The sequence below is a fragment of the Lichenostomus cassidix genome, chromosome 3 (genome assembly GCF_008360975.1).
Source record: "Lichenostomus cassidix isolate B80296 chromosome 3, HeHo_3.0, whole genome shotgun sequence".
Taxonomy (NCBI): Eukaryota; Metazoa; Chordata; class Aves; order Passeriformes; family Meliphagidae; genus Lichenostomus; species Lichenostomus cassidix.
This window is the reverse complement of record NC_139483.1, coordinates 35,579,157-35,604,553: the sequence shown is the minus strand read 5'-3', so window position 1 is coordinate 35,604,553 and position 25,397 is coordinate 35,579,157. Positions and strand designations below refer to the sequence as shown.

Below are 25,397 nucleotides of genomic sequence, written 5' to 3'. Positions count from 1 at the left end.
ATTATGGTTTCACAGTTGTGGATGGCACAGAAGGAGACAGCTTTAAAAAAAAAGCCTTTATTTTAGTGCATCTCCTCCCTGAGGCTCATTACCAACAGAAAAATCCAAAGAGATGGTCCTTGGACTCTTGGCAAGCCCCTGCCAAGCGTCCTGCCTATGGAAGAGGAATCCCCCCTACAGGCAGGTGCAGGAAGCCCAGAACAGCAGTGCAGGTATCTGCTTTCCCAACTACAGCCTGGTCACTCCATAGGCACAGAGTCCAGCTCACTGAGGAAGCGCTGACACTTTCCCATCAGGATCTTGATGGCTTCGCTCACCAGCACATCTGGAGGCAAGATACCCGTCGACTCCACTGAAACTGCACAGAGACACAAGTCAGCACAGCCTCGAGGCAGCCTCAGCCTGCACTTGGCTCCATGCTTCTGGCCCTCGCCTTTCCTTACACCTCACTCCAACAAGCCACATCTTCACAGCCAGAGAAGAGGCTACATTTGCGAGCAGGAAGCACCAACAAATTCAATCCCAAAGCAAGTAGTTACCCACTGGATTCTGAATGTATGGATGCTGGGGGGGGGGAGAGGCACAGAGCCAGTCACACATGCTGGGCATTCTCTGCTTCTCCACACAAACCAGAGCAGTGGAACTCTGTGGAAAATGGGGCACTTACAGATGTAATGGTTCCGTACTCTTGCCAGACGCACAAGGTTTTTCAGACCCTCATGTCGGAAAACTTCTCTGCTGAATGTGTCCAACCGTGCATTGGCTACTCTTGCCACCTTTTTTCCTAAAGGGAAAAAGATGGAACAAGATGGGCGAATTGCAACAGGTGGGTGCCTGGTGGTCACAGCAAGTGCTTACCCCTCAAACAGGCACTCCCCCTCCACCAAAGGCAGGGAAGCCATATATAAAGCATTAGCATATACCCAACATGAAACTCCAACCTGGCAGAAAAACCCAAACATGAAGCCTGCATGCACCCCTGGGCAGGACACAAGAAGTCTCCTCCACACCCAACTGCTGGAAAGAGCAAGATCACTACCCATTGTTAAAACTGAACAGCACTGGAAGCTGCAGTCAGCAGCTGCAGAGCTCTGTGGACAGATATGCAATGCCTTAGCATTTCAGGGACATCTCAGTTCATCACCCAACACATCTGCAGATGGCAGCCACTCATCCATAAAACCAGGCTCAGAAGAGCATGAACCACTGATCAGCAAGGCAACATCACAATGTGGTTTTTGTCTACAAAGTTTGGCTCTAATCTCAAATCAGTCTCTACTAAAGCTTGCAAGGAACAAGGCACTTAGCACAGGAAAACAGTACCATTGATATTCTGGATCTCAATGACCCCAGGGGAAAAGCACTTCTGCAACGTCTCAGCTGCCTCATCCTCAACAGGCTGCAGGAGAGTAATGTCAGGAAGCAGTCGATAACTGGCTGTGGCCACAGGAGAAAACTTGGCATGATCCTTACCTGTATGAAGAGTTAAGAGTCAAGGATGAGGGTAGGCCTCAGGGAGCAAGGATGCTGGGGCCTAAAGTCCCAGGGGAAAAGTCAGTTCTCCACCCTCCCCCATCACACAGCAGTGCCCTAGTCCAAGCATTCACATTCCTTGTCCTGCTGCCCCAGGAGCCACAACTCACCTATACCCTTGACACAGTGCATAAGCACATCTATTTCTTGTCCGGGTCGCAACAGAGCAATGAGGATGTCATCGTGAACAGGTCGGAAGTCAGCATCTGGAAAAAGGTCTGTCTGATTCCCCAAGGGCACCCATGTCATATGTTTACTGTACACTGCAAAGAGAAGCCACAAGCATCAGCCAGCTGCTGCCTCAAAGCAGGTCACTCACCTGTACAGGACTGGGGAGAGCAAAAAGTAAGTTTAGCAGAACGGAATCAAATGTCTCCCTGTGAGCACACAGGGCTTAGAAAACAGCCCAAATCCTGTCTTCCAAGACCAAAAAGAAAAAAACAGCACCTATTTTTAGGAGAGATCTCACCTTTGTGATTGAAATATAGTTCATCAGGATCAGATGATTCCTTGGCAGCCTGAGGATTTCGTTTGCATTTGATTTTCAGCTGAAACTGCAGAGTATCAATTTCGGTGCCTTCCTGATCTCCTAGGTAGAAGCACATAAAATCACACTTCTGCTTAGTTTACATGACCCTGATTTCCTACTTTGAGGGAACCCTTCCATATTTCTATTCTATCCAAGACTCTCACCTTGGTTTCTGTACTCAAAGAGCCGAGGGTCAGCTCGGATAGGGATGAGGCCCAACCGATGAGCCAGAATTTCATCCTGCACAATGGACGTATTGTTGTACACAAAGACCTTCTCTACAGCCATCGTTGGCACCTCAGGGAGACAAGAGATCAAGTCAGCCTAAGACAATAGTTGAACTACATGCCAAGAAATTATCCAGCTGGAGTGTCTCTCCTCTCCTACAAGTACCTGCCACGAAGACGATTTTCAGTGGTATTTCTGCCAAACCATGCCATGCAATATGCCCTTACATGCCATCTACTCCCATCTCCATTTTTGTTAAACAATCGAGTGCAAGAGGTGAAGGGCAGGGGAAAGGGCTTTGGGGCATCCTCAACCTTTTAGTACTTAGCAGCCTTATGTGGCTTCTGTTGGGCTGGCAACACAGCTGTGTCGAAAAGGTTGACCCGCAGACAGTACAACAGCACCCCTACGAGCAGCAAGCGGCATCGCCCATGCCACTAAGGCTGTAATTCTCAGTGGGCTCAGGACACACGTGCGGAACGAACGTGGTGCTTCTCACGCATCCCCTGCAGCTGTCCGCAAGGGCTGACACAGGCTGCACCTTCCCCGCTGCCCGTCACGCCAGTCTCAGGCCGGCACCCCGCGCTGAGCACCCCCAGAGCAGCGGTACCTCGGCGAGCAGGATGCGGCGGAAGGCATTGGCGATGGCTGCGTCGATGCCCACCATGTCGAACTCCAGGGAGTCCTCTTCCTCACGGATCACGTCCACGCGGAATGCCTGCGGGAGCCGCGCACGGCGAGTCACGCCGGCCGCGGGGACAGACCCCGGGACACCCACAGCCCCGGCCGGAGGGCCAGACCTCCGCACACCCACAGCCCCGGCCGCGGGGCCCGCATTCCCCGCACACCCACAGCCCCGGCCGCCGGCGCCGCTCACCCACCTCCTCGAAGCGCCGCTGGTCCCAGGCGTCATCGTAGCCGGGGTAGTTGCCGGGGAAGTCGGTGGTGTGGACCTGCGAGCAGAGGGCACAGGCGGGGCCGTGAGGGGCTGCGGGCGCCGGGCGCTCCCCGTCCCGCCCCGCCGGGCTCGCTCACGTTGCGAACGCCGAACTCGCCCAGCACCACGCGGTCCCGCATCTCGTCCGTACTCCGCCGGGCCGCCATGGGGGCGATGGGCGGTGCTCCCCGGCACCGAGTGTCGCTGCACGGCCGCCGTCACATCCGGCTCCCGCCCATCCGGGCCAGCGCGGCGGGGCCGGGACGAGCACCATGGCCGCGCCGGGGGCGGCGGGCGGCGGCAGGAGCGGTGCCCCCGCCGCCGAATGGGGCGGCTTCGAGGACAACATGCAGGTGGGGCCGGGCCGGGCCGGGGGCGGCGGGGCCGGGCCGAGCGGGTGTTGATGCCTGTCTGCCCCGGCGCAGGGTGGCGGCTCCGCCGTCATCGACATGGAGAACATGGACGACACGTCGGGCTCCAGCTTCGAGGACATGGGAGAGATGCACCAGCGCATGAAGGAGGAGGAGGAGGAGGAGGCGGAGGGCGAGGCGGGCGCGGGCGAGGAGGAGGACGGGGAGTTCCTGGGCATGAAGGGGCTGCGGGGGCAGCTGGGCCGGCAGGTCGCTGACCAGGTGAGCTCTGTGCCCCGGCCATTCCCGGCCCCGGGGGTCCCTGCCTGCCCAGCCGGCCGCTGCCCGCTCCCTTCTCTCCGCAGATGTGGCAGGTGGGAAAGAGACAAGCCTCCAGGGCCTTCAGCCTCTACGCCAACATCGACATCCTCCGGCCCTACTTCGATGTGGAGCCCGTCCAAGTGCGAGCCAGGTGGGCAGCCCCCGGCGCGGGGATCCAGCGGCTCCGTGCCTGCCGGAGGCTGGCTGTCAGCTCCGAGCGAGCCAGCAGGACAGCGCTGTCAGGCCTGCAGGAAGATTCACGCCTGGGGAAACACTGCGTTTGTCCCGCTCTCCTTAGTGAGGTCCCGTGGTTGGGCTGGCGGCCCTGTAACCCAGCATTGCTGCTCAGGCCAGGAGAAGAGGCTTTTCTCATACTTGGCTGCCTTATGTGGCTTCTGTTGGGTTTGCAACACAGCTGTGTCCAACAAGGCAAAGTTTTGTGAGTCTTCACAAGGAAAGTTACCTTTCCTTCCTGCTGTTCTGTCAATGATCTCTCATCTGTGAGTGGATCCCTAAACATTTTTGTTGAATCTGCCCCTCCCCAGCAAAGTTAACCTGCTGACACTGAGGTTTTTCTTCTTTAATGACCTTGAGTCACCCTTTAGAAAGAATCTCTGTCCCCCAAGGCCTGTGAACACAACAGCAAACACTGGTAATGGGTGCGTGGGATCTTTTACTTATGAAACATTTTGTTAACCATCCTGTTGTCCTTCCTGCTTCTGTTGTCATTCGTTGTTCTCCTGTGATGCAGACTGCTGGAGTCCATGATTCCTGTGAAGATGATTAATTTCCCACAGGTGAGTTCTCTTTTGCTGCATCAGACTCCATGGCCAAGTGACTGTCCCACAGACACCTTTTAAAACTGAAATAGTCCATGTTATTAAGGACTGAATTTGTTAGGTGTCCATCTCCCTGAAAATGTTGTTGACTCCTTTCCATGGTTGTTCCAAAGCTTAGTGTGCTTTCACCTAATTTCAGGTGATAACCTGGGTGATAAACGGCATCCAATGCACTTCTCAATTGCATGTGGTGGGGACTGTGTTATTCAGGGGCACTAACCAAACTTTCCCTCACATGTCTTCTCCTGTAGAAGATTGCAGGCGAACTGTATGGACCCCTCATGCTGGTTTTCACACTGGTGGCCATTCTTTTGCATGGAATGAAGACCTCAGACACCATCATTGTACGTCAAGTCTCAGTGATAAGTGGGGGTTTCACTGGGCTCTGCATTGCTGCAGTGATACTAGAAAGGGAGAGGAAAGCTCTTTTATAACTGAATAAGCATCTTGCTGAAAGGGAGATTGATTTGAGAAAAAATGTGTTGGTTTGGGGGTGGGAAGAGGGAAGCACCAGAAAGTCTTGACACTGCTGCTGGGAGAGCTTGGGGTGTAGGTCCTGTGGCCCCCTGAATGCTGCTAGCCAGCTATTTGATAATGCCTACAAAAGGTCTGGGACTCTCGGTTGAAATTTGGGTGCTGGCAGGTCACTTCTTTGAGTTCTCCTCATCCTGACACTGTCTCCACAGAGGGAAGGCACACTGATGGGCACAGCCATTGGCACCTGCTTCGGTTACTGGCTGGGCGTCTCATCATTCATGTATTTCCTGGCATATCTGTGCAATGCCCAAATCACGATGGTGCAGATGCTGTCGCTGTTGGTATGTACTCATGGAGCTGCCCTGTGATGCACATTGGCTGCATGGTGTTCCAGAACAAGCTTTTCCCAAAGAACAGAAAAAGTCTTTGTAAATTGCTGGTCCCAGGTAACTGCACTGGGACAACCTGGAGTTCAGGGATGCTCTTCTGACCTGCCCCATCCCACGCACAGCGATAGTACAAAGAGGCAGTTCCTTCATGCAGGTGTCCTGCTTTGCACTGCTTTGAGAGCCTGCTGGTAAAAAAACAGGATACTCCGATTTCTCTGGAATTGGAGAATCTTTGATCTGTTTCCCAAGTTGTCGCAATCTCTGACATGCCTGTGAATCCTTTGGACAGATTATCTGTGTGTGAGCTGCCGTTAAAGTTGTTGTTCTGGTTGATTGTTCAGCATTGAATGAGTGGTTTGTGAGGCTTTGCCACGGTGGAGTGTTGCAGGAATAGGCTGTTCGTGCTCTTGATCAGTGGCCCTTTGTGTGGGACTGCTGCTTGTAACATGGACGTTTTTGTTTTGTCAGGGCTACGGTCTTTTTGGACACTGCATCACTCTCTTTGTCACCTATAATATCCACTTCCACTCTCTCTTCTATATCTTCTGGTTGGTTGTTGGTGGACTCTCTACACTACGAATGGTAAGGGACAGGCAGCCTGGGGTCCTCCTCTTCCTAGGACAAAAAAAAAAAAAAAGGAGGGAAGTGTTGTTTGCTTTCTGTTCCTTGGCCTGGTGGTTCATTTCACAGCCATTCGAGATGCTGTGGAGGACAGCCTGATGCTCCTGAATAATTTGGCCACTGGTGTGTGGAGGTGCTGCTTGGATTAATATCTTCACCCATTCTAACAGCTGTAGGAGGCTTATTTACTCCTTCACAGCCCTTGCTGCTGTGGAGAGCCATGGCTGGGCATCCTGCACTCCTGGCAAGACTGGGTAACATTCACCTACACAAAACAGTGTCAAATTACTCTAAATTTGTTGGTGAAAACTGCAAAAAATACTCAGTGCAGCATTTCTGCAGATCCTCACTGCTTGGCCCATTTGTCTGTGTGTTCCTGACTGCAGGGCCAGAGGCTCAGGTAGCAGCTGCCTTGTCTCTGATCACCTCATCTCTCGTAGGTTGCTGTGTTGGTGTCACGCACCGTGGGACATACCCAGCGGCTCATCCTGTGTGGGACTCTTGCTGCTCTGCATATGCTTTTCCTCCTCTATCTGCACTTTGCTTATCACAAGGTGGTAGAAGGTAAGCAAGGGAGATACAAAGACATCCTGTTAGATCTGGGGGAAGAGAAGTTGGTTTTTTTCTCTCCAAGAGAAAGGACAGACAGTTTGAATCTGGCATCTGTGCCAGTTTCCAACTCTGGAGTGACCACCACTAGCTTTTTTTAGAAGAAGCTGTTCAAGTAGGACAGCAGGTAAACATTGGGGTGGCTACTGTGCACTGAGTTTTAGCACTTAAGACCCAATTTGTGAGGCAGGACCTTTATTATTTTCCCACAAATGAAGTGTAACAGCACTGATTGTTCTTGCATGCAGATGTCCAGCCCCTTCCTGAATATTGTTGAAGTGAGGCTGCTTTTCTCTGATCAGGAAGAGTGTCATAAGTGTTTTTCCTTCTTTGTTCAACACCTCTTTTTATCTTGTGTTGTACAGCACAGGTAGCAGAAGCTGTATCTTCCCCAGTTGGTACTGTTAACCAGGCCATACACGTTCAGGTCCTCCTTCCGTGTCTCTTCATGTTTTCTCCTAACAAAGTCTTAACCTCCTTGAAAAAAAACAAAACCAAAATTCTTCTCCCACCCCACCTCTAGAGAGTTTCCAGATCCCTAAATACACAATTCTGCAACTCTGTTTATGAGTTTAGGCAGCCAGACCTGTTCATGATATTTCTCATAAATCTGCATAATTAGGGGTTATACATAGCATTACAAGTCCTTTTAGATACAAATCTTGTTCTTTCCTGAATGTGTTCTTACAGCAAAGGTTCTGATCTGCAGCTTTTTTGCAGATGAAATAGAATAAAATATACTTGAAGCAATTTTCTTCAAGGCACTCCAAAACTGATTATCAATCTTAAGAGGGTAATTGACAGGGACTTGAGGACATTTGCATTGGTCTGTGTATTTCCTGCCAAGCATGGCCCATTTATATTGCAGTGATAAAAATTCCACTTTGCAGCCTAGCTGCAGCTCTTGATGTGAGTCTGCAAGTGTATCTCAGGATAAAAGCAGACAGTCTTGGTCTGAGAGCAAGGTCTGTGCTGGGATGAAGAAGGAACAGGATTTTATCAATTTTCCTCAGCAGTGCAACATCCCTGGCAGTACCTGCTTTCACATCAAATGGCAAGGGAATGGATCTGACATCCTCAAAGCAAAAGGATCTGTGTTCCTCTTGGGAACATACAGTTTTCCTGCCCCAAGCACAAGCTCTGATGTGTACCCTGTGGTCTCTGGATGGAAGTGCTTACTCCTGTTCAGTCTTTGGGGCTAGATGTCTCCTCCCACTGCCTTCAAGTGCTTTGCCTTTTCTGGGCCCTGCCACCATCAACCACTACATACACAGAGAGAAAAGCAAGAAGAAATGTGCCATCTGCTATCATCTGAGCTGACTCTTGCCTCTCTCCCCTTTTTTCTGTTCCTGCAGGTATCCTGGACACATTGGAAGGACCCAACATGCCACCCTTTCAGAGAGTTGCCCGAGACATTCCAGTTGTTTCCAATGCTGTATTGAACACAACAGCCAAAGCCATTGCATTGACCCTGTAGTTTTACAGACTTGGACTTGCTTCCTTCACTACTTTTGGGGCTGCATAGGGCCACAGTAACCTGCTGCCTCTTAGGAACAGGACAGAACAGCAAGAAGACAACTTGGTCTTGTTCTCCTGGACCTGTCCTCTGGGTTACAGTTTTGGACAGCTAAGTGGACTCAGCTGAGGTGAGTTGCACCTCAGTGACTCAGAAGAACTACAGTCTTCCCCCATCCAGGTCTGGGCTGTCTTGAGTAGAGTGGTTCTGTTGCCTGCATGTTTAGCTGGGATTTCCCAGCGCAGTTTGTCCCTTAGCCCTCTTTCCGCTTGCTGATGTAACTCCAGGAGTATCTGCCCTGTTCCTGTCCTGAAGAGGGAAGAATTAAATTGATGTTGGTGCTGAGTGATGTCTTATGCTTGAGCCTGCTTGTCTAATGGGAGCATGGTGTTGGGTCTCTGCACCTTTATCTGTCCTGTCCTAGACACAAAGCAAGATTTCTTTGCAATTTTCCGCTATCCTTCAAATGTTCTGTGATACATGGCCTGTTTTGGGCACCTTTTTCAAAGGCACAGTAGTTGAAAAGGTACAGGAACTCCACTTTCTCTGGAAATTTTCAGGAACAGCGCCATGTTTAACCACATGCTCTTTCTCATCATGTTCCAGATTGATCCCTCTCTCTTCACTTGGTCCAAGCTGCTATCTCACCTGACTATCCCTTCTGCTGTGTATGTCAGAAATGTATCTGTTCCCATGCTTTCACAGTACCTGCCACCCTTCTGCCCATTTTGCTCTGCAGGACATGCTAGGGCAATGTGTTTGTGCATGGTCTCCAGTGGATATTTCTATAAGGAGGCCAGTTCAGCCCACCCTTGTGCTGCTTGCCCTCATGTCTCCCAGCCATGGGACTGTCACCTCTGGGCAGGAGTGGTGGCATCCTGTTCCCCAGCCACCCATTCCCCACTCTGCAGTGTACTGCCTGGCTGTTCAAGCTGAGTCTAGGCCTTTTTTTTTTAAAAGACTCCTAGGGCCTTGAGGATCTCTGGCAGACTTTTCTCTGGTGTTTCCATTTAACAAAGGGAGAAATAGATGAGTGTGCAGTGGAAATAGAGTTGGCACAATAATTTCCAGTGTACTGATGCAGGAAAGCTCCAGTAAGGATGGGCAATCAGAACAGCCCAGTCTAGGCTTACCTGCACTGCAGTAACTCACAACTTGGTAGTTCAGCCTTCCCTCACTTCTCTTTTATTGGTCTGTGAGAGGAAGCTGCTGGTAACTGGCTTTCATCTTTTCTCTCCCTGTAGTTCTGGATGTCTGGGGGAGAGGAGACACCCCTCAGAAAAGTTCATCCTTAAATTCAGGCAGAAAAAAACCCAGGATGTTGGCCTTTCTTGGTGTACCCACAAGTGCACAAGGCAGACAGTATGTCAGAACTGCATTCTTTGGTCCCTTGCTTTATTAATGGGAGAGGATGCAGCTGTAGTGGTATTCAGACTAGTGCCAAGGTGCAGTGAAAGAGAGGAAGATAGTGCCAGCTGCTGTAATCAGGCTGGTCATCTGCTTCCGATAAAAAAAATGTCACTTCTTTCCCGTTCCAAGAGCAAAGAGCTTGTCTGGTAACAATCACATGCAGACCACACAGGTTCCGTCACTCTCTCCTCCCCTCCTGACCCCCTTCCTTGGCAAACATTTTGGCTGAAGAACGGCACTCAGAACAAATTACTTGGGGGAATTGTTAATTATTTGGGCTAGTAGTCTCCACGGGGATTTTTGGACCAATTGAACCACTTTAAGCTCCTAGAATTTCTATTGCTTTGAAATTTGACAAAATGGAAGTGTTAGTTTGTAAGGCTGCTTCTGGTATTTCCCTCTTTGTATCTGCATAGGAGGTTGGTTTCTGATTCACAGTTCTTGCCCTGGCAGCCTAGAATGATGCATTTCTCTTGGTACAAACTTTGGAAGTACAGGCAGGGGGGAATGAAGAGAGGCAATTGTTACTGGAATAAGTTCAGCTGAGAAGAAAAAATTATTCTGCACCAAAATTGTATCAGTGCTGATCTACAGACACAGTTGGAGAAGAGCTATGCTCCCTCCTGCACTGAGCTGCTCAGCTGAACCAGAGGGGTGAAGCTGTGCCCTGTGTTTTCACTCAGAGAACAGAGGAGAGCCGTGAGCAAATTCCACATGCTTCCCCTGAGTAGCTTGTGTGTTGTCAGCTGGGGACATGATCAGGGTGACAACCAACCACCCTCTTGGAACCTGTGGGGCTTGCTCTGCTCCAGTTCTTCAGCCCTGATTAATTTTCTGTGCAGCAGCAGCTGGAAGCTGAACTGCTCTGTACTGCCAGAAATTCAGTACTCGGCTGAGAGCTTCAGCATTGCCTTTCACTGACAGAGAAGGACACGTTTTTTCAGGGAAATGCATGCATGCTGCAGTTCCAGGGAGCATGCTGAGTACGCAGGCTTAATAAAGTCCTTCTGGGAGGGCATCTCAATGCTTATTCAAGTCCTCTAGCTATCAGAACAAGCCTTACAACCCTATTGTGCCACACTATCTCTGCTTTTGTTTCCTGACATAGTTCCTGCAGCAAATCTCAAATAATTTTCTCTCTTCTCCCTTGCAGCATCTGAAATAACCCCCTCATCACTTTCTCCTTTTGAGTAAAGGTAGCTCTGTGTAAGACCCTCTTTATTAAATATGGAATAAACATAAAAAATCTGTCAGATTAGAAAGAGGAAGCTGTATATTAAAGCTAAAAACATATATTAAAGCATCTATGACCTCCTCCTCTTCTATGCGGCACCTGGCAGTCCAACTCTTGTTACAGTCCATCCTTGTACTAATGGTCACCTCAGCTGTGATTTTGGGTTACAGGTAGGCTGTTTCTTCTCCCATTTGTTTTCCTTCCTGTGTCTGCTCTCATTCTAGTTGCTATTCATCCACCGTTTTTTTCTGTTTATGTGTTAATTCTTAATGGCATCACTCTTTCTGCCCCCAGAAGGTAAACAATAAATTACCTTCTTCATACCTGCTGGATGGCTGCACATGACAAGGAAGAAATACCTAGTTCTACACAAAGAGCATTGCCAAAGCCCCCTCTGCATAGCCCTGCATTAGGTTTGTTGAGCCAAAGCTTTGGACCATTAGCTCCTGTGCCACTTTTTTCAATTAACTGAGCATTAAGTAGGTGGGACACTTGTCTCCTCAATGTGCTCTTTCTCCTGACAACAGGCAGTGAAGATGCACTAGGGCATGTTCATCAATGTTTTGGGACTGCTGCTATCAATGGAAGTGGGACATGTCCCAGGGGTTCTCTTCCAAGCACCTCTCTAATAATAGTCTGTTTAAAAAAGCATGGGTTGACTAGTGCCTGGAGGTAATTAAGAGGTGAGTCTCAGCCTTCTAGTTGACCTGCATGCAGTAGCAGGATTTTCTTGGTCACCCCTGTCCACCACTTGTAAATCCAGCCTTTGTCCCTCACCACCCTGCAATACATGGGATCCCATTCTCACCTGAGTCTTTTAATGTGACCTTAGAGATGAGCTGCTCCTTTTCTGAAAGCCACAGTACCACAGCTGGATGCTTGCAGCTGCTGCTCATATCCCAGCCCAAACGAGTTGCCAGGCCAGTCAGCCTCTGTGTATCCTGCAGGAACAGTATCAAGGTCATGCATCCCTGTGCAACAGGGAAAGAAAGAAGGGTGTGTAGATAGTCTAGAGAACAGCAATGGATTACTCAAAAGACATGGTGATACCCACACTGGGAGTTAGATGCTGCAGCCAAAGTCTAAAAGCTGCTGCTCCTCTTGTCTCATTCAGGACCTAACATGCATCCTCAGCTAAGGTGATCTGCTTCTCCATTTCAGTGGAGGCGAACTGCTTCATATTCCCCTCCACACCCTGTTTTTCTCCTCACTTTGCATCCCTTCTCCCCAGCACTGGCCTGCAAACCAAGCAGAGGAGCCTGGTTTTGTCCCAGTGTTACTCACTGGGCTGGAATTCACTTGAGCACTGCTATATGCAGCAGCCAGATTAGTTACGTGCAGAAAGCTGCCTACTTAGGCGGTTTAACCTAATTTCCACATCACTGGCTTCCTTTTTCAGCTCAGTGAAGTTGAAAACGCAGGGGCCCTGCTTCCTATTTCTCTCCAAGTACAGGATTACTCAACAGGGAGAGAGGGAACAAATCCCTCTGATCCATACCTGTGAATTAGCAGGAGGTGGGGTGTGCCCCGCATACCTCAGGTCAGGCTGAGGGCACAGGCTGTGTGCTCAGGGATAAGGAAGCCTGTGGCCCTTCCCCAGCCCTCCAAACTTTCACCAGCTACCTCCAAGAACTGGCTCGTGCAAGCTCTGGGCCATGAGGAGCAGCTCAGACCGATCTCGCCATTAAGTCATGGGTCCAGGTTTCAGGTTTAGCGGGTTTAAACATTATACACCACCGAAGCCATGGAACACCGCGGTTCCTCAGGCCAAGCACTCAGAGTGAGCCAAGGCCCAATGGCTTTGGCCCCTTCCCCAGGTGGGAGCGGGGCTGGCATGGAGAGCCCCTGCCAGGTGCTTCTCCCACCCTCCTTCCCCCTCTGCAACCCCAGTGCCGGGGACCCAGCCCCGCCGGCCCTGGCCCTGCCATCTCCTCAGGGCAGCGGGCAGGTGCCAGCGGGCGCTGCCGTCGCCCCTCGCAGGCTGTGAGTGGCGTCGGGACCCAAGATGCCGGGCGGGATGCCGGGATGGGATGAGGGATGCCGAGCCCCCTCCACTCCTGCTCCGTTCCGCGGGGAGGCGCTGGCCGGGCGGCGAGGAGGGCCCGGAGCGGCGGCCGAGGGAAGGCGGGGCGGCCCGGCAGGTGCGGGCGGAGCGGGGCGGGACCCGCGGGGCTGTCCAGCCCCCGCCCGGTGCTGCGGGGAGGCGCGATCCCGCGCCCCGGTGCGTATCAGCCCCCGCCGATGGCTGCCCTGGGTCTCGCCGCCCCGCCGGGCGGAGCGGGGCGGCCCGGCGGCCGCCGGTGAGGCAGCGCGGTGCCGCCCCCGGGGCCGCGGTGGGCCGGGCCGGGACTGCCCGGCAGCAGCGGCGGCAGCAGCGGCGGCGGCGCCCGCCCCGGCCCGCAGCGCGCAGCGCGGCTTCCCCCGGCGCCCGGGCGGCGCGGCCCCGGGATCGGCGGCGCTCCCAGCCGGGAGAAGATGCTGCCGGGGTCCATCCAGATCTCCGGGGAGACGCTGTCGGGGGCGGAGATCCGGGACATCTGCGAGAGCCTGCGGGAGAACTCGGTGCGGCTGCTGTCGCTGCGGGGCTGCCAGCTCTCCGAGCGGGACTTCGGGCACGTCTGCCGCGGGGTGGCCGAGTCCCGCTCCCTCGCCCAGCTCAACCTCAACCTGGGCATCGTCTCCAACATCAACCGCGTCAAGCAGCTGGCCGAGGCCCTGAAGACGAACCGCTCCGTCCAGTCCCTCTTGTGAGTACAGCGGGGCGGGGGCTGCCAGGGGGGCCCCGGCCACCTCCCGGGAGGGACGGCTCTTTCGGGAGACTTGCAGCTCCGGGTCAGCCCCTGAATTTGAGTCTTGTCGGAGGGAAAATGCCCTTGACGCTGCGGAGAATAAGCCCCTGCCCGTCACCTGGCTGGGAGGGAGCCACCTCTGCCCCCACCGGCTGGGCACGGCCCTGCCTCTCAGTCCCGGCCCTCCAGCCTGGCTGCCCCGGTGGTGGGGCTGCCCCTCCACGCTGGCATCCCCTGCATCCCTTGTCCCGGCCGGGAGAGGAGGGCCACTGTAGCAGCCAAACGGTCCTTGCAACAGAAGCTTCCCAGACCTTTTTGCCCACTTGGGGTAAGTATTTGTCATCCACCTCATTTCATCTGCTTCTTTCTCCCTGTCAGGTTAGTTAGCCCCCAGGAAGAAGGCTCCGTAGTAATTTTCCCTTTTACCTGCACAGCCTCCATGGGAGTCCCCTGACAGATGCAGGCTTGGCCCTCCTCAATCCTGCTCTCTCCATCCACCCCTCGCTGGTGGCTCTGGATCTAGGAGACTGTATGCTGGGTGATGAAGGCATCAACCTTATCTGTGGGCTCCTGCCGCCTGATGGGGCCAAGTCTGGTAAGCACCAGGGGCTGTGGGCTGCTCAATGACTGGTGGAGCTTTCACACAGAGCATATGCATGCAGCAGTAAATCCTCAGCCCTGGAGGAGGCAGGCTCTATGGTTTGCCAGGGCTGAGGAATTTCTTCCCCCCCATTTAAGAAAAGCAGAAGAGCCAAGAAATAGAGGAGTGGTTCCCCTGGGCAAGTCTGGGCTTTCTGCTACTGATCTGTCCTGCTGACAGTTTGGAGCTCAGGGACTAACAGGTTGCTTCTGGTTCATGTCAGAAGCATTTGAAAGTGGAGGAGGGGACAGCTTGGACTTTGAATTTATTATTTTACATTTGTGTGTTGATAATGACCATAGATAAATATATTGTGTACCCCTACCTCAGCACTTGGCTTTATTATCAGTGCCTGGGAGTCGTCCGTGCTTGCAGGTGCACTCCATGAGTGTGTAGTTGCACAGTCAAAGCCTTAGTGCCAATACTCGAAGTCTTTTGGGGAATGATCTTTGGTGGTGTGAGGCCAGTGACCCAGTCAAGCTGAGAGCTGGCATGCACTGAGGTAATACCACTCCTTTCTTCTGACTCTCAAAGTGCTTTCCACCTTTTCCCAGCACTTCCTCCTCTGTGTGCTCACAATGCCACTGATGCTGTTATCTCTGCTGGGCACCCCTCTCAGGTGCAGGCTTCAGAGCCTGCTGTCCCTGTTATCCTTTCTCCAGCCTGTCACCTCATGCCACTTTCTTCACCCAGTCAGTTGTCTCAAACACCCATTAGTTGTTTCCACTGTGTTTGCTATTTAGAGTAAGCAGGACACAGGTTGGGAGAGCAGATAACTGGGGCAGTTGTAGCACGGAAAAATGAAGGGCCACAGCTGAAGGCAGTGAAATATTTCACTGATCACTGAAATATGTGATGACAGTTGTCAGAGCAAACCAAGTCCTTAAGCCCAACAGAGTACAGGGGACACAACCCAAAGCTGTTCTAGTGAGCTGAACTAGTTCTCCTGTGACTGCTTTGGGGACCCTAAGGCTCTGGTTTGGCTTCTCTCTCTTCTCCAGGCCTTAAAGAGCTAACACTGAGCGCCAACCCAGGCATCACAAGCAAAGGCTGGGGACGCCTAGCCATTGCAGTGGCTCACAGCTCACAGCTCCGCGTGCTGAACCTGGACTACAATCCCCTAGGTAAGCTGGGGACCAGGGAGGAGGAGCAGGGGGTGCTGCACTCCTGTCTCTCAGGTGTGATTGGCACCAGTGGGTGACCGGGGACCAAGCTCTGGAAAGGTGGTAGAGCATCAACCGTGGGATGGGGCAGTTCCTTGCATAAGTGCCCTCTGAAGCCCAGCAGCAAGTTCACCCTGCCAGGCACCTTCAGCTCTAGGGGAAGCCACCCTTACTGCTCTGCTTGTGTGGGTGGTGCAGAGAGGAGGCTGTGCCTTGCCCACTCCACCGCCTTTGTCGTCATGTTTGACCCTCCATGTCTGCCTTGTTCCTGAAACCCTGGGTGCTGGAGCTGACTTGGCAGATGCAGTATGTCCCCGCACTCCCCCCTTCATCTTCCTGGAGGAGCAGGGAGGAGGAGGAAGAGAGCCTGGCACTCGTTGCCATAGAAACAAACTCTCCTGCTCTGCTGCAAGGTGGTGAGGAGGAGATCGGGCCATGCCTCCCTCAGCATCAGGATGACACTCCCCTCCTCAACCTGTCTGCAAGTAGCACCTCCCCCTGGCCCTCTGTCTGACCAGGTACCTCCTCTTGGACAGGAAAAGCCCCAGGGTGTTACTTGACAGCAGTCTGTGTTTTGTTCCAAGAGAAAGTGTCACAGTTGTATGGCATCTTGGCACTCGACAGAGAATGTCAGAATATGCTGGAGTCTTGTCTCTTCACCAACATCAATCTTTAATGCTCCTTGTCCTGCTGCATCCCCTCTCAAAGTCTACCCCCTTTCCAGGGAGGCAGTCCGTCAGCTGATGCAGCGTTCTCTGTCAGATTCCAGCCTTTCCCTAGACTGAAGTATTCAGCTCCTATTCTGTGTCTGGGGCCTTTACAGGGCCCTGTTAAAGGCCCTTGTCTCCTTGAGTAGGAAGGAGTTTTGGGAAGATATGGGTCCTTGGGCAATAAAACCAATTTCACTGTATTCCTTCGTTTTCCCACTGATAATCAGTGACTGCTCCCATAACCACAAAATGGTGCACCTTTCCTCGGCTCTTTTTCAGTTAACAGCTTTTTTTCCACCATGAGGTAACAGATTTGGAAGGCTGTCTGATGGCAAAAATTTTCAGAGGACATTCCCATGACAGGCCCAGGCGCATGAGGGCATGTGGCATTACATGAGGGAAGGCAGGCACTGCTGACAGTCCTGTTTGCTCCTCCCACAGGTGACCAGGTAGCTGGGATGCTTGCTGTCGCTGTGGCCTCCAGCCGAACCCTCGAAGTGCTGGACTTGGAGGGAACAGGACTTACCAACCAGTCAGCTCAGGTATGAGAGCCCACAGTTAACTCTATAGCATCCCTGACATCTCAAAGGCACAGGTCTGGGATGTCTGGACCCACACCTGCCTCCAGCCACAAGTTGGAGTTCCTTCCTTCCCTGCACTCAAGGAGTTCTTGCTTTTCCCCAGCTGTTTTCTTGGAAGAAGTAAGGGGTTGGATTTTTGGCTGAGAATCAGAACTAAAGCTCTGTGGACAAATACAGGCCAAGGCTCTCCTCAGAGCTCCACCTTCTAGTGGTAAGAGGGAATGAGCCTGAATATGTGACAGCAACAGGGTGTAGAGTAGTCCCTTTTCTTTAGATAGAGCCAGGAAATCCACGCTCAGCTCTTCCCACAGAAAGAGGGGAAGTCCTCAGTCTCTCATAAAGCCTGATGAAGAGTGGTCAAGGCCAAGGGAAGGCAGAAGTAAGGAGAGGAGAGCTGGAGTTTGCAGGGAGACAAAGCACTGACACTCTTTCTGCTCTGCTTGTCAGCCTGTTTATTTCACTCTCCCCCCAGACCTTGCTGGACATGGTAGAGAATTACCCCACAGCCCTACGGACACTCATCCTGGCAGAGAACAACATTAGTCCTGAGCTGCAGCAGCAGATCTCTGATCTTCTCTCAGAGGGTGAGGAAGAGGAGGAGACAGAGGCTCACGAAGTCACAGCCAGGGAGAAGAACCCCTGGATCTGCCAGAACAGTAAGAGCTCTGGGAGCTGGGCTGGGGGGCAGGAGCTGACAGGCAGGAGCTGGGGTGTCTGGGGTGTTTCCAGTGCCACTGGGCTCTTGCAGTGAGGTTGGTGAATGGGTTCTGTCCCTTCTCCCTGTGAACTGGAATACATACAACCTCCATGAAATACATACACCCCCAGGCATGACCTTCACGTTAAACAGCGCTGGGCTGAGCCGCTCTTGGAAAGGCAGCCTCCAAGGACAATGCAGCTGTTGCAAAGAGTGGAAACAGTACCTCTGAGGCATTTTTCCTGATGCTGCAGGAATGAAACCTGAAAGTCTTAAAACTCAAGGGCAGGAATATTAAAGATCTTGGGAGCCTTTGCCAGATATCCTAGCCAAAACTTGCGTCATTCCTCACTGTTTCCAGAACCTCCCTGCAATCCGCACAACATCAGCTATTCCTATCTCTACGTCCCAAACATGTGAAGGGTTAGCCAGGTGCCATGGTCTGTCTGTTGCTTGTAATGGAAAAAAGGTGTATTATGGAGACAGCAGTAGCCTGTTCTGAGTAGTTTGCATATATGATATTCTATATTGTCATGCCTACCTTGTGATCCAACTGGTTTGAGGGTTTTCTTTTTTACCATTATTTGTCCTTCACCCATCACAATTCTCGTGTCAGACTACCAGCAGACAAGCACAACCAATCCTTGAGCCTCAAAACATCTGGGTCCTCTTATATTAAACCAATAAAAGTCATTCAATGACAGTTTGGCCAGGTTTTGGATCTAGTTTCCAGAAACTGATTCCTAAAATAGAGATCCCTTGCAGTAGTTTTGAATGTGTAGGACTGCCACTAGAGCTCTCCTGCCTCCCATCCGGGGAAAAACAGATTTTTTTTCTGTTTAGAAAGGCTTCTGGATGGGAAACTGGTACCCTGCTGAGTTTCTTACTTGCTATGCAGGCCCATACTCCTTGCAGTTGATTCACTTGCTGTGGGGAGAGTCACAGTGTTCCTGGCTGGTACTCTGAGCCATGGCAGAGCCAGCAAGCTGTCCTCACCTCCCCGAGGCAGGCAAGGGAGGGCTGCACAAACACTCCATTCATGAAGTACAGAAACTCAGTATTCCAGGCCTCTGCTACCATGAAATGGCTGATTGCCCATGGCATTCCCTGCTCTTGGGAAGGCACCACCACCATCCTACATGGTGTTGGTTGGCTTGCAGCCTGTCCCACCTGGACACTGTCTCTCTAGCTGAAGAACACTTGGTGAGTGCATTTTTAAGGGTTTGTGCAGGGCTGGGAACAGGCACAGCTGGGCCAGCACAACCAGTATCACCTGCATGCAGGGGACACTCACATCTGATGTTCCTCTGGCTTCTTGCTGCCATCTCTGCTTTCTGCCCCTCCCCGAACATCAATTCTGTCCTGCTGCATGGCCAGAATAGGCCTAGTCCCTACTTAATCTCACACTTCTCTCAGCAGTGCACCCTGCAGTGCTTTAATTCCTCACCCTCACCTCTGGATCTGCAGTACAGCCTCGCGCTCTCTGGCAGCCCGATCGGCTCACGCTTTTCTCCCTCTCTCGACACAGATTCCAGCTCCCAGATGGTCCTGATGACGTCAGGTCTCGGTGACAGCCTCTTAGCAGAAACAGAAATGTAGCTGGGCTACCCTGCCTGCTTCTGCCGAGAAGAGCACCGCGCCCCAGGCCAGCGTGCACCTGCCAGCCCCAGCCTCCGGTGGGCTCCCCAGCCCTCTTCTCACACATTTCACCTCTTGTTGATGCCTCCCTGGGCTCTCTGAGCGCAGGAGCCCGGTCCGAGCGAATCTCTACACACGTCTCTGTATTGTCACACGCCTCGTCGGCTGCTTGTGATTGTCCCCGTCGCCGCATGTGTAGCTCACGCCGCCCTGCCACCCCCCACGCCCGGCTGCGCCCGCAGGGCGCAGGCTGTATTTATTCAGATGTGTATAAGAGATGTCCTTTCTATCGCTTGTACTGCTGTCGCGACGAGACTTTTATAAAGGTCACGGATGTGTGGCACCATTCGGGAGCGTCCGCCTCCGCCATTGCGCGACCCCGGCAGGTATCGGCAGGTACGGGCAGGGACTGGCAGGGAGGGGCAGGTGCCAGTGCGGGCAGCAGCTCGGGGCCCGTCCGGGCCAGGTGCCAGGGCGGGCAGCAGCTCGGGGCCCGTCCGGGCCAGGGAGGGGCAGGTGCCAGGGCGGGCAGCAGCTCGGGGCCCGTCCGGGCCAGGGAGGGGCAGGTGCCAGGGCGGGCAGCAGCTCGGGGCCCGTCCAGGCCAGGGCCGGAGCCGCGGGTCCGGAGCGCCGGCAGGGGGCGCCAGCCGCCCGCCGCCTCACGATCTCTCCCGCGCCTGCCGAGGCTTCAGGACGCGGGCCCGGTCCTGGGGACAGGTCGGTGACAGCCCAATTTTCTGTCGCCAAGCCCTCCCTCGGGCCAGGAGGAAGCGGGCTAGGCTAATCTGGCTCTGCAGGGAACTTGGCACCAGCCGTGCACGCTCTGGTGAAGGCTTCAGCCCGCACCAGCACCAAGGGTTGCGCTGCTTGCCCAAGCGTCCCTTGCTGACAGGGAAGATCGTGTTTCAAGGCTCAAATTAGGCTAGAAGATTAAATTGTAGCAGCAGCTGCTACTCAAGGGAACAAGGAATAAAATCATTAATTACGTGGACAAAGAAACAAGACACTCTTCAGTGTTTGGCTTTGCAGACAGTTCAGTCAGAAAGGCACAGCAGCGTAACTGGGGAGATGGGGAAATTCATCACAGCCCTCTGACCTCTGCAGCACTATTCAACGTGAAAAGAAAACACTTCCAACTGTATGTATCAGCATCCTGCAGGAACCCTTTGTCTCATGTTTGGAGGGCTTCCTGTCTGGGGTATGTCCAATCAATCCAAATCCTCCCTCCTCACACAAAATGCTGACTCTAGAATTACAGACCTCTGAGGAGCCCCAGCAAGTGGGTATATTACACAGTCCCAGGTCACTCAGTTTCTGAAGTGGTGAACTGATACTCTCAGATGACTCCAAGAGCTGGAGCTCCAAGAAAACCAACTATTAAAAGGATTAGCTATAACTCTTCCTATGCTAGATCAGCATATGGAGGGTCTGCCAAGACAGATCAGCCAGGACAGCTAGCCAAAGATGTGAAATGGGGTAGGCAGAATCTTACAAGTAACACTGAGGGTGCTTACAGGCCATTGCTCTCCCTGGAAGAGACAATGGGTGGCACACACAGTTCAACAAACTTGGGACACTGTACCGTGAGTAGCTCTGCTCCCTCACATCCCGAGAATTGTTCTGGTCCAGGTCTTTACTAGCATCAAGTACACTATAGCCACTGCCATCTACTTTTAAAATAGTTTATTTCTGGTCTTAAAATATACATCAGTTTGAAAATCTCAGAAAAAAACACATTAGTTACAGATTAACAGTCTGGAGTTGGGACACTGGAAGTGGGATGTGCTCAAGACCCCAGAGCCAATACTGCTGGAGGTGGGCAGGAGTGCAGAGGACACCATGCCCACAGGGAAAGAGAGGGCTCTGCTGCTTGAGGCCACCGCTCCCCCTCAACCTCTGCCAGAGGCCTAATGCTGCAAAGCACAAGTGTCTGGTGAGGTGCTGAGCATCTCTTTACCACCCCTCCACTTCTTCACTGCTTTGCTTTTCAGTCTACCTTGACCAAAGGCAGTGGGACGCTGGCTTTGTTCAGCACCATCAGCACCAGGCTGCCTCAGCAAAACAGAGTTTTGTCCACTGACCAGCATGCCAGGATTCAGGGGAGATGGGGCTAAGCCCTGAGGAGCAATGCCTCCCCCCACTGCAGGACACCAGCAGCCTCAGAGCCAGAGCAGCTCACTCAGTGAGCACCCAACCCCAGGTGAAATCCATGAGGCAGGATCTGGCAGCTGCTGCAGATGCAAACCTTCAGCAGTGCTGCAGAAAAACAAAAGAAATGCAGCAGTGGAGTGGCTGATGGCAGGAAAACACAAGGACCCCCTCCCACACGACTGGGACAGGGGAGATAAACACTCTGCAGCCTCAGAGGAGGCTCCTGCTCTCAGCACCAGTCTGTCTGCACAGCGAAACACTGCAGTGAAATCCTGAGTCCCACCTCCCCACCAGAGAGTGGCATCCACCTCCACAACTGTTCCAAGTGGGAAACAAGGTGAGTGTGTAGGCAGCAGCTCTGACCACGGTACATAAAGCAACCTACACAGTTGCCAGAGAGGCCTGCAGCTCCCTTTCACTGGCCCTGGAGCCTCCAGGCTCAAGCTGAAGCCTTGGCTGGCCCCAGCTGCAAGCTGCAAGCTCTTTGCAGAGACAGGGTTTTGGGGAGAGGAGCAGGGGTTGATGTAAGCATATGAACAGATGCTCCCTCCTGGAGAGAGGGGTGCTCTTCTCCAGCCCAGTGAAGAGCCCTCATGGTCTAGGGTGGGAGGACAACACAAACCCAACTGAAAAACCAGACAGTGGGCTGAGGGCAGGGTTTGAAGGGGGTATGGTGAAGGGAAGTAGGCTGCTCTCTGTCCCACACCCCCATGGGAGCCAAGAAACACCAGACAGATGAGGGAACAGGACAAAATTAAAACAGGAGACCTGGACTTTGTAAGCCCTCAAAAAAATACCTACATCTACAGACCTTTCCCCTTCCTTCCCCCCCCCAACAAGACACTGAACACACAAGACTGAGAAGAAAAGTCACACAATATCACACTACACTAGGAAAAACACACAGAGAGCCCTACCCAGAAAGGGAGGCCCCCAGAGAGGCACCAGAGCCTGGAGTCCTCCCAAGAAGGGGGTGTGCAAGGAGACCCTGGTGAAGGGCTGCTGCCGAGCCATGAGGTAGTGCATCTGCAGGGAGCAGCTCCTCAGCATTCTGCCCTCGCATCCCTGCTGGCCCTGCACCAAGCCCTGCCCAGAAAAGCCCGGTAGCATCCTTCATGCCTTGCTTGCCCAGAGCAAGACCTTGTTCTTGACTCTGGAGGGGTTTCTGCAGGCTGGAGGCCAGGATCAGAGGGAAGCACAGCTCTGATAGCTGAGACTTCTCAACACACCCTCAGTGCAGGCATCAGACTGGCTGCCAACGGCTGTGTCTGTTTATGCAGGGTGGGGGAAAGAAAAAACAATACACCCCAAAACCAAAGGCTTGGAAAGAAGAAAGAAGCCCACCCAAGAGCAAAGCATCAGCACCGTTCAAACAAAACAACAGCACAGATAGCGGGGGAAGAGGTGTGAGGGAGGAGACACACAAACACAAACCCCAGTGCCCAGCAGGCACTGCCTCCCTGAACCACCTCAGCAGGCAGCGCCCGTGCCCTTCACCACAGCACCAGCACCTGTGCATTGCCTCTGTGGGGACCGAGTGCTGAGCCCAATGCTGGAGACACACGACAGCGACCTGCAGAGGCAGATTCTGGAAAACCACCCAGCGGGTGGCTGAGGAAAAAAAAACCCAGTGGGAAAACGAGACACCAGCAATCCCAGCACATCCCCACGGCACACAGCCATCTGCTGGGAGAGTCCTTGTGCCCCACTCACAGCCCTTGGGGCTCCCAGGGAATCAGACACCACCACACAGGCACTCTGCCCTGTTGGCACAAGTTAAAAGAGAGCAGAGCAGCTGTGGGCAAACAGCACGAGAGCACCCAGGGCCTCAGGTACCTGAGAGGGAAAGGAGATGAGAGCAAAGAGGCACAGGCACCAGGAGGAGGGGTACCAAGAACTATCTCTGGTACAGGCACCAGTGTGAGGCTGCGAAGAGAGCTGCGAGTGTGTTGGGGCAGTGGGTGTGCTTGTGCACACTGTGTGTGCTAGTACTGTGGGTCTGAGGTGCCAGGGAAAGGAGACCCCAGCTCTTCCAGGTAGCAAAAGAAGAGAATAAATACAAAATCTCAGAGCAGAGCCCCCCTGGGAGGAGGGTACTAATGGAGGCTTCTCCCTCAGGTGGACTGATGGAGGCATCCCACAGCTCCTCAGTGTGTGGCTGCTTCTTGCACTGCCTCAGCTGAGAAGGTTGCCCTGCTCCTGGGCTTGCGTCAGACTGTCCTTACGATGCAAGTGGTGCACCCCCATCCTCTTGGGGCTGCGGTGCGGCCGACTGAAAGGAGGCTTGACCCTGCCTTCTCCGCTTTCCTCTTGGGCACCTCCTTGGCTGCTCTCCTTGTTTCCCTGGAGCAGCACTTCTCTCTCCTCAGCTGGGCTCTCAGGCAAGCCAAGGTCCACATAGTCCTTGTGCTTCTCTGGTGAGGGGCTTTCAGGCTCAGCAGTGCCTCCACCACTTTCATGCAGTAACTTCTGGGCTTCATCCTGGGAGAAGTCTGTACCATAGTCTGAGGAGAAATGGCTCCTACGGGCTCTGGACTCAGTGCTGTCTGTGTCTACGCTTGAGTCCCGGCTCACGGTCCAGCTGCAGCTCTGTGCAGACTCCTCACCATCCGAGTAAGCCGATGCTGCCCTACCCAGCTCCTGCATGGAGCGGCTGAACCTCTTCTGGAGCTCGGGGGCTGTGTCACGGCTGAAAGCCGTGCGGTTCATCAGCACTCGCTCTGAGGTGGGGGGTGCCTTATCCACAAACATGCGCTGCCAGTTAGCCAGCAGGTCCTCCTCGGAGCTGGCAGAGCTGGCAAAGGCGCTCGGGATTTGGGGAGGGCTGCTGAATGGGCTGCTCTGGGAAGAACCATGAGCCCTGGCTGCTTTGGGGGACTGCTGACAGGAACAGCTGGAGGCTGAACGGCGCCCTTCTGAAGCAGGGCTGCTGGGGAGTGTCCGGTGCCTATCGCAGCTCTCATCTTCGCTCTGCACCAGGCTGAGGGAGATGGCCTGGCGTGTAGCATACGTACAGTTGGGCAGGGGACTGTTCTTTGGGATCCTTACCTTGTCCTCAGAGAACTCAATCACTTTGCGTCCTGGGTACATAGGATGGGGAGGTGAGGGAGTAGGATAGGGGCTTAGCTTCTCAAAGGCAGGCACCTCCTCAGGCACACTTTCCACACTACTCTGTGGCTTGCAGCCACCATTCTGCTGTTTTCCCCCATCTCCACCCTCCTTCCCCATCTGCCCTGCGCTGTTGCAGGCATCAGGAAGGGCTCCACTCATGTCCACATGCACAAAGACATCTTCAGCCATGGGACAGCTGCCGCTGCTAGACTTAGCTGAATTCAGAACCAGAGATTCTGGTTTCTCCAAGACTCTGGCGATGACTGAAGTGGGCACAACATCAGATGGAGCCAAGGTGTGGGTTGCCTCTTGGCCAGGGCCTGCAGACTCCTGGGAGCTGTGCAGATGCTTATTGACCATGTCCTGCAACTCATAGGGAAGCTAGGGAGAAGGAAACAGACATGAGAAGGGAGATGCCATGCAAGCCATTTAGTTCCACATAGTCTGCAATTTCCAAGCAATACCATATGTGTATTTTGTACTCATTATCTTCACCCTAACATTCACCTACCTTGCCTTCAGAAAAGTATCTTTTTTCAAAGGAAACCTGCCCCATGAGGAACTAACAAGGCTCTCTAGCTGTCACAGCAGTCATACTTCAAGGCCATAGTTCACAGGCCCCATTTGGCAAAGTGAGCTGGTGAAGACAGCACACGGGCTCATGCTGAGAGAAAAGGCCCAGCCAGTGCATACTGGGAAGGGGTCTATTGATCTGTGGAAAATCAGCTGGTGGTTGCACTGAAGTGACTCTACAGCCCCCAGTGCTGAGATCCACAGGGCTCCCTGAATGCGTAATTGCAGCCATGCTGCCTTGGCAGCCTGCCCGCAGACCAGGATCGATGCCTTCCTGTGTTCCTACCAGCTCCATCACATCACCCTGCTTCCTCACTCCATTTCAGGGAGACAAATGTGGGGCTTACTACC

General features: G+C 53.2%; 4 protein-coding genes across 9 annotated transcripts in view; 2 read left to right on the top strand and 2 right to left on the bottom strand.

Annotated features, from left to right (window-relative positions):
• Positions 1–41: 41 nt before the first annotated feature.
• Positions 42–3,461, bottom strand: POLR1C (RNA polymerase I and III subunit C). 2 transcript variants are annotated; one of them, XM_085055292.1, is made up of 9 exons: positions 3,326–3,461; positions 3,172–3,243; positions 2,901–3,008; positions 2,227–2,359; positions 2,003–2,122; positions 1,644–1,796; positions 1,324–1,473; positions 668–784; positions 42–358 (listed from the first exon to the last, which is right to left on the bottom strand). In XM_085055292.1, the coding sequence occupies exons 1-9, from the start codon at positions 3,392–3,394 to the stop codon at positions 240–242; spliced, it is 1,041 nt and encodes a 346-aa protein (XP_084911418.1). In that variant the 5' UTR covers positions 3,395–3,461; the 3' UTR covers positions 42–239. The 2 variants fall into 2 exon arrangements, with proteins under 2 accessions (XP_084911418.1, XP_084911419.1); XM_085055293.1 differs by lacking the exon at positions 42–358 and adding an exon at positions 379–564.
• YIPF3 (Yip1 domain family member 3) lies at positions 3,449–11,082 on the top strand. The gene is made up of 9 exons (XM_085055294.1): positions 3,449–3,580; positions 3,653–3,859; positions 3,943–4,049; positions 4,650–4,695; positions 4,989–5,081; positions 5,424–5,555; positions 6,072–6,185; positions 6,665–6,788; positions 8,189–11,082. The coding sequence occupies exons 1-9, from the start codon at positions 3,500–3,502 to the stop codon at positions 8,308–8,310; spliced, it is 1,026 nt and encodes a 341-aa protein (XP_084911420.1). The 5' UTR covers positions 3,449–3,499; the 3' UTR covers positions 8,311–11,082.
• Positions 11,083–13,372: 2,290 nt separating this feature from the next.
• On the top strand, positions 13,373–19,559 carry LRRC73 (leucine rich repeat containing 73). Its single transcript, XM_085055296.1, has 6 exons — positions 13,373–13,740; positions 14,217–14,377; positions 15,424–15,546; positions 16,737–16,837; positions 17,349–17,532; positions 19,102–19,559. The coding sequence occupies exons 1-6, from the start codon at positions 13,469–13,471 to the stop codon at positions 19,170–19,172; spliced, it is 912 nt and encodes a 303-aa protein (XP_084911422.1). The 5' UTR covers positions 13,373–13,468; the 3' UTR covers positions 19,173–19,559.
• Positions 19,560–20,879: 1,320 nt separating this feature from the next.
• Positions 20,880–25,397, bottom strand: part of TJAP1 (tight junction associated protein 1) — a 40,436-nt gene continuing 35,918 nt past the window's right edge. For all 5 annotated transcript variants that reach the window (XM_085055291.1, XM_085055287.1, XM_085055289.1 and 2 more), the window contains one exon: positions 20,880–24,854. In XM_085055291.1, the coding sequence (XP_084911417.1) occupies positions 23,538–24,854 (1,317 nt within the window). In that variant the 3' untranslated portion in view covers positions 20,880–23,537. The remainder of the gene's footprint in view (positions 24,855–25,397) is intronic.

Excerpts from the sequence above, each read along its gene's own strand:
- YIPF3 (XM_085055294.1), top strand. The coding sequence starts at position 3,500 with ATGGCCGCGCCGGGGGCGGCGGGCGGCGGCAGGAGCGGTGCCCCCGCC. Across the intron at positions 5,556-6,071 it reads TGCAGATGCTGTCGCTGTTG|GGCTACGGTCTTTTTGGACA; the intron begins GTATGTACTCAT and ends TTGTTTTGTCAG. Across the intron at positions 6,186-6,664 it reads GACTCTCTACACTACGAATG|GTTGCTGTGTTGGTGTCACG; the intron begins GTAAGGGACAGG and ends CATCTCTCGTAG.
- LRRC73 (XM_085055296.1), top strand. The coding sequence starts at position 13,469 with ATGCTGCCGGGGTCCATCCAGATCTCCGGGGAGACGCTGTCGGGGGCG. Across the intron at positions 13,741-14,216 it reads CGCTCCGTCCAGTCCCTCTT|CCTCCATGGGAGTCCCCTGA; the intron begins GTGAGTACAGCG and ends TTACCTGCACAG. Across the intron at positions 16,838-17,348 it reads TTACCAACCAGTCAGCTCAG|ACCTTGCTGGACATGGTAGA; the intron begins GTATGAGAGCCC and ends CTCTCCCCCCAG.
- POLR1C (XM_085055292.1), bottom strand. The coding sequence starts at position 3,394 with ATGGCGGCCCGGCGGAGTACGGACGAGATGCGGGACCGCGTGGTGCTG. Across the intron at positions 2,123-2,226 it reads CTTTGAGTACAGAAACCAAG|GAGATCAGGAAGGCACCGAA; the intron begins GTGAGAGTCTTG and ends GCTTCTACCTAG. Across the intron at positions 1,474-1,643 it reads GCACTGTGTCAAGGGTATAG|GTAAGGATCATGCCAAGTTT; the intron begins GTGAGTTGTGGC and ends CTCTTCATACAG.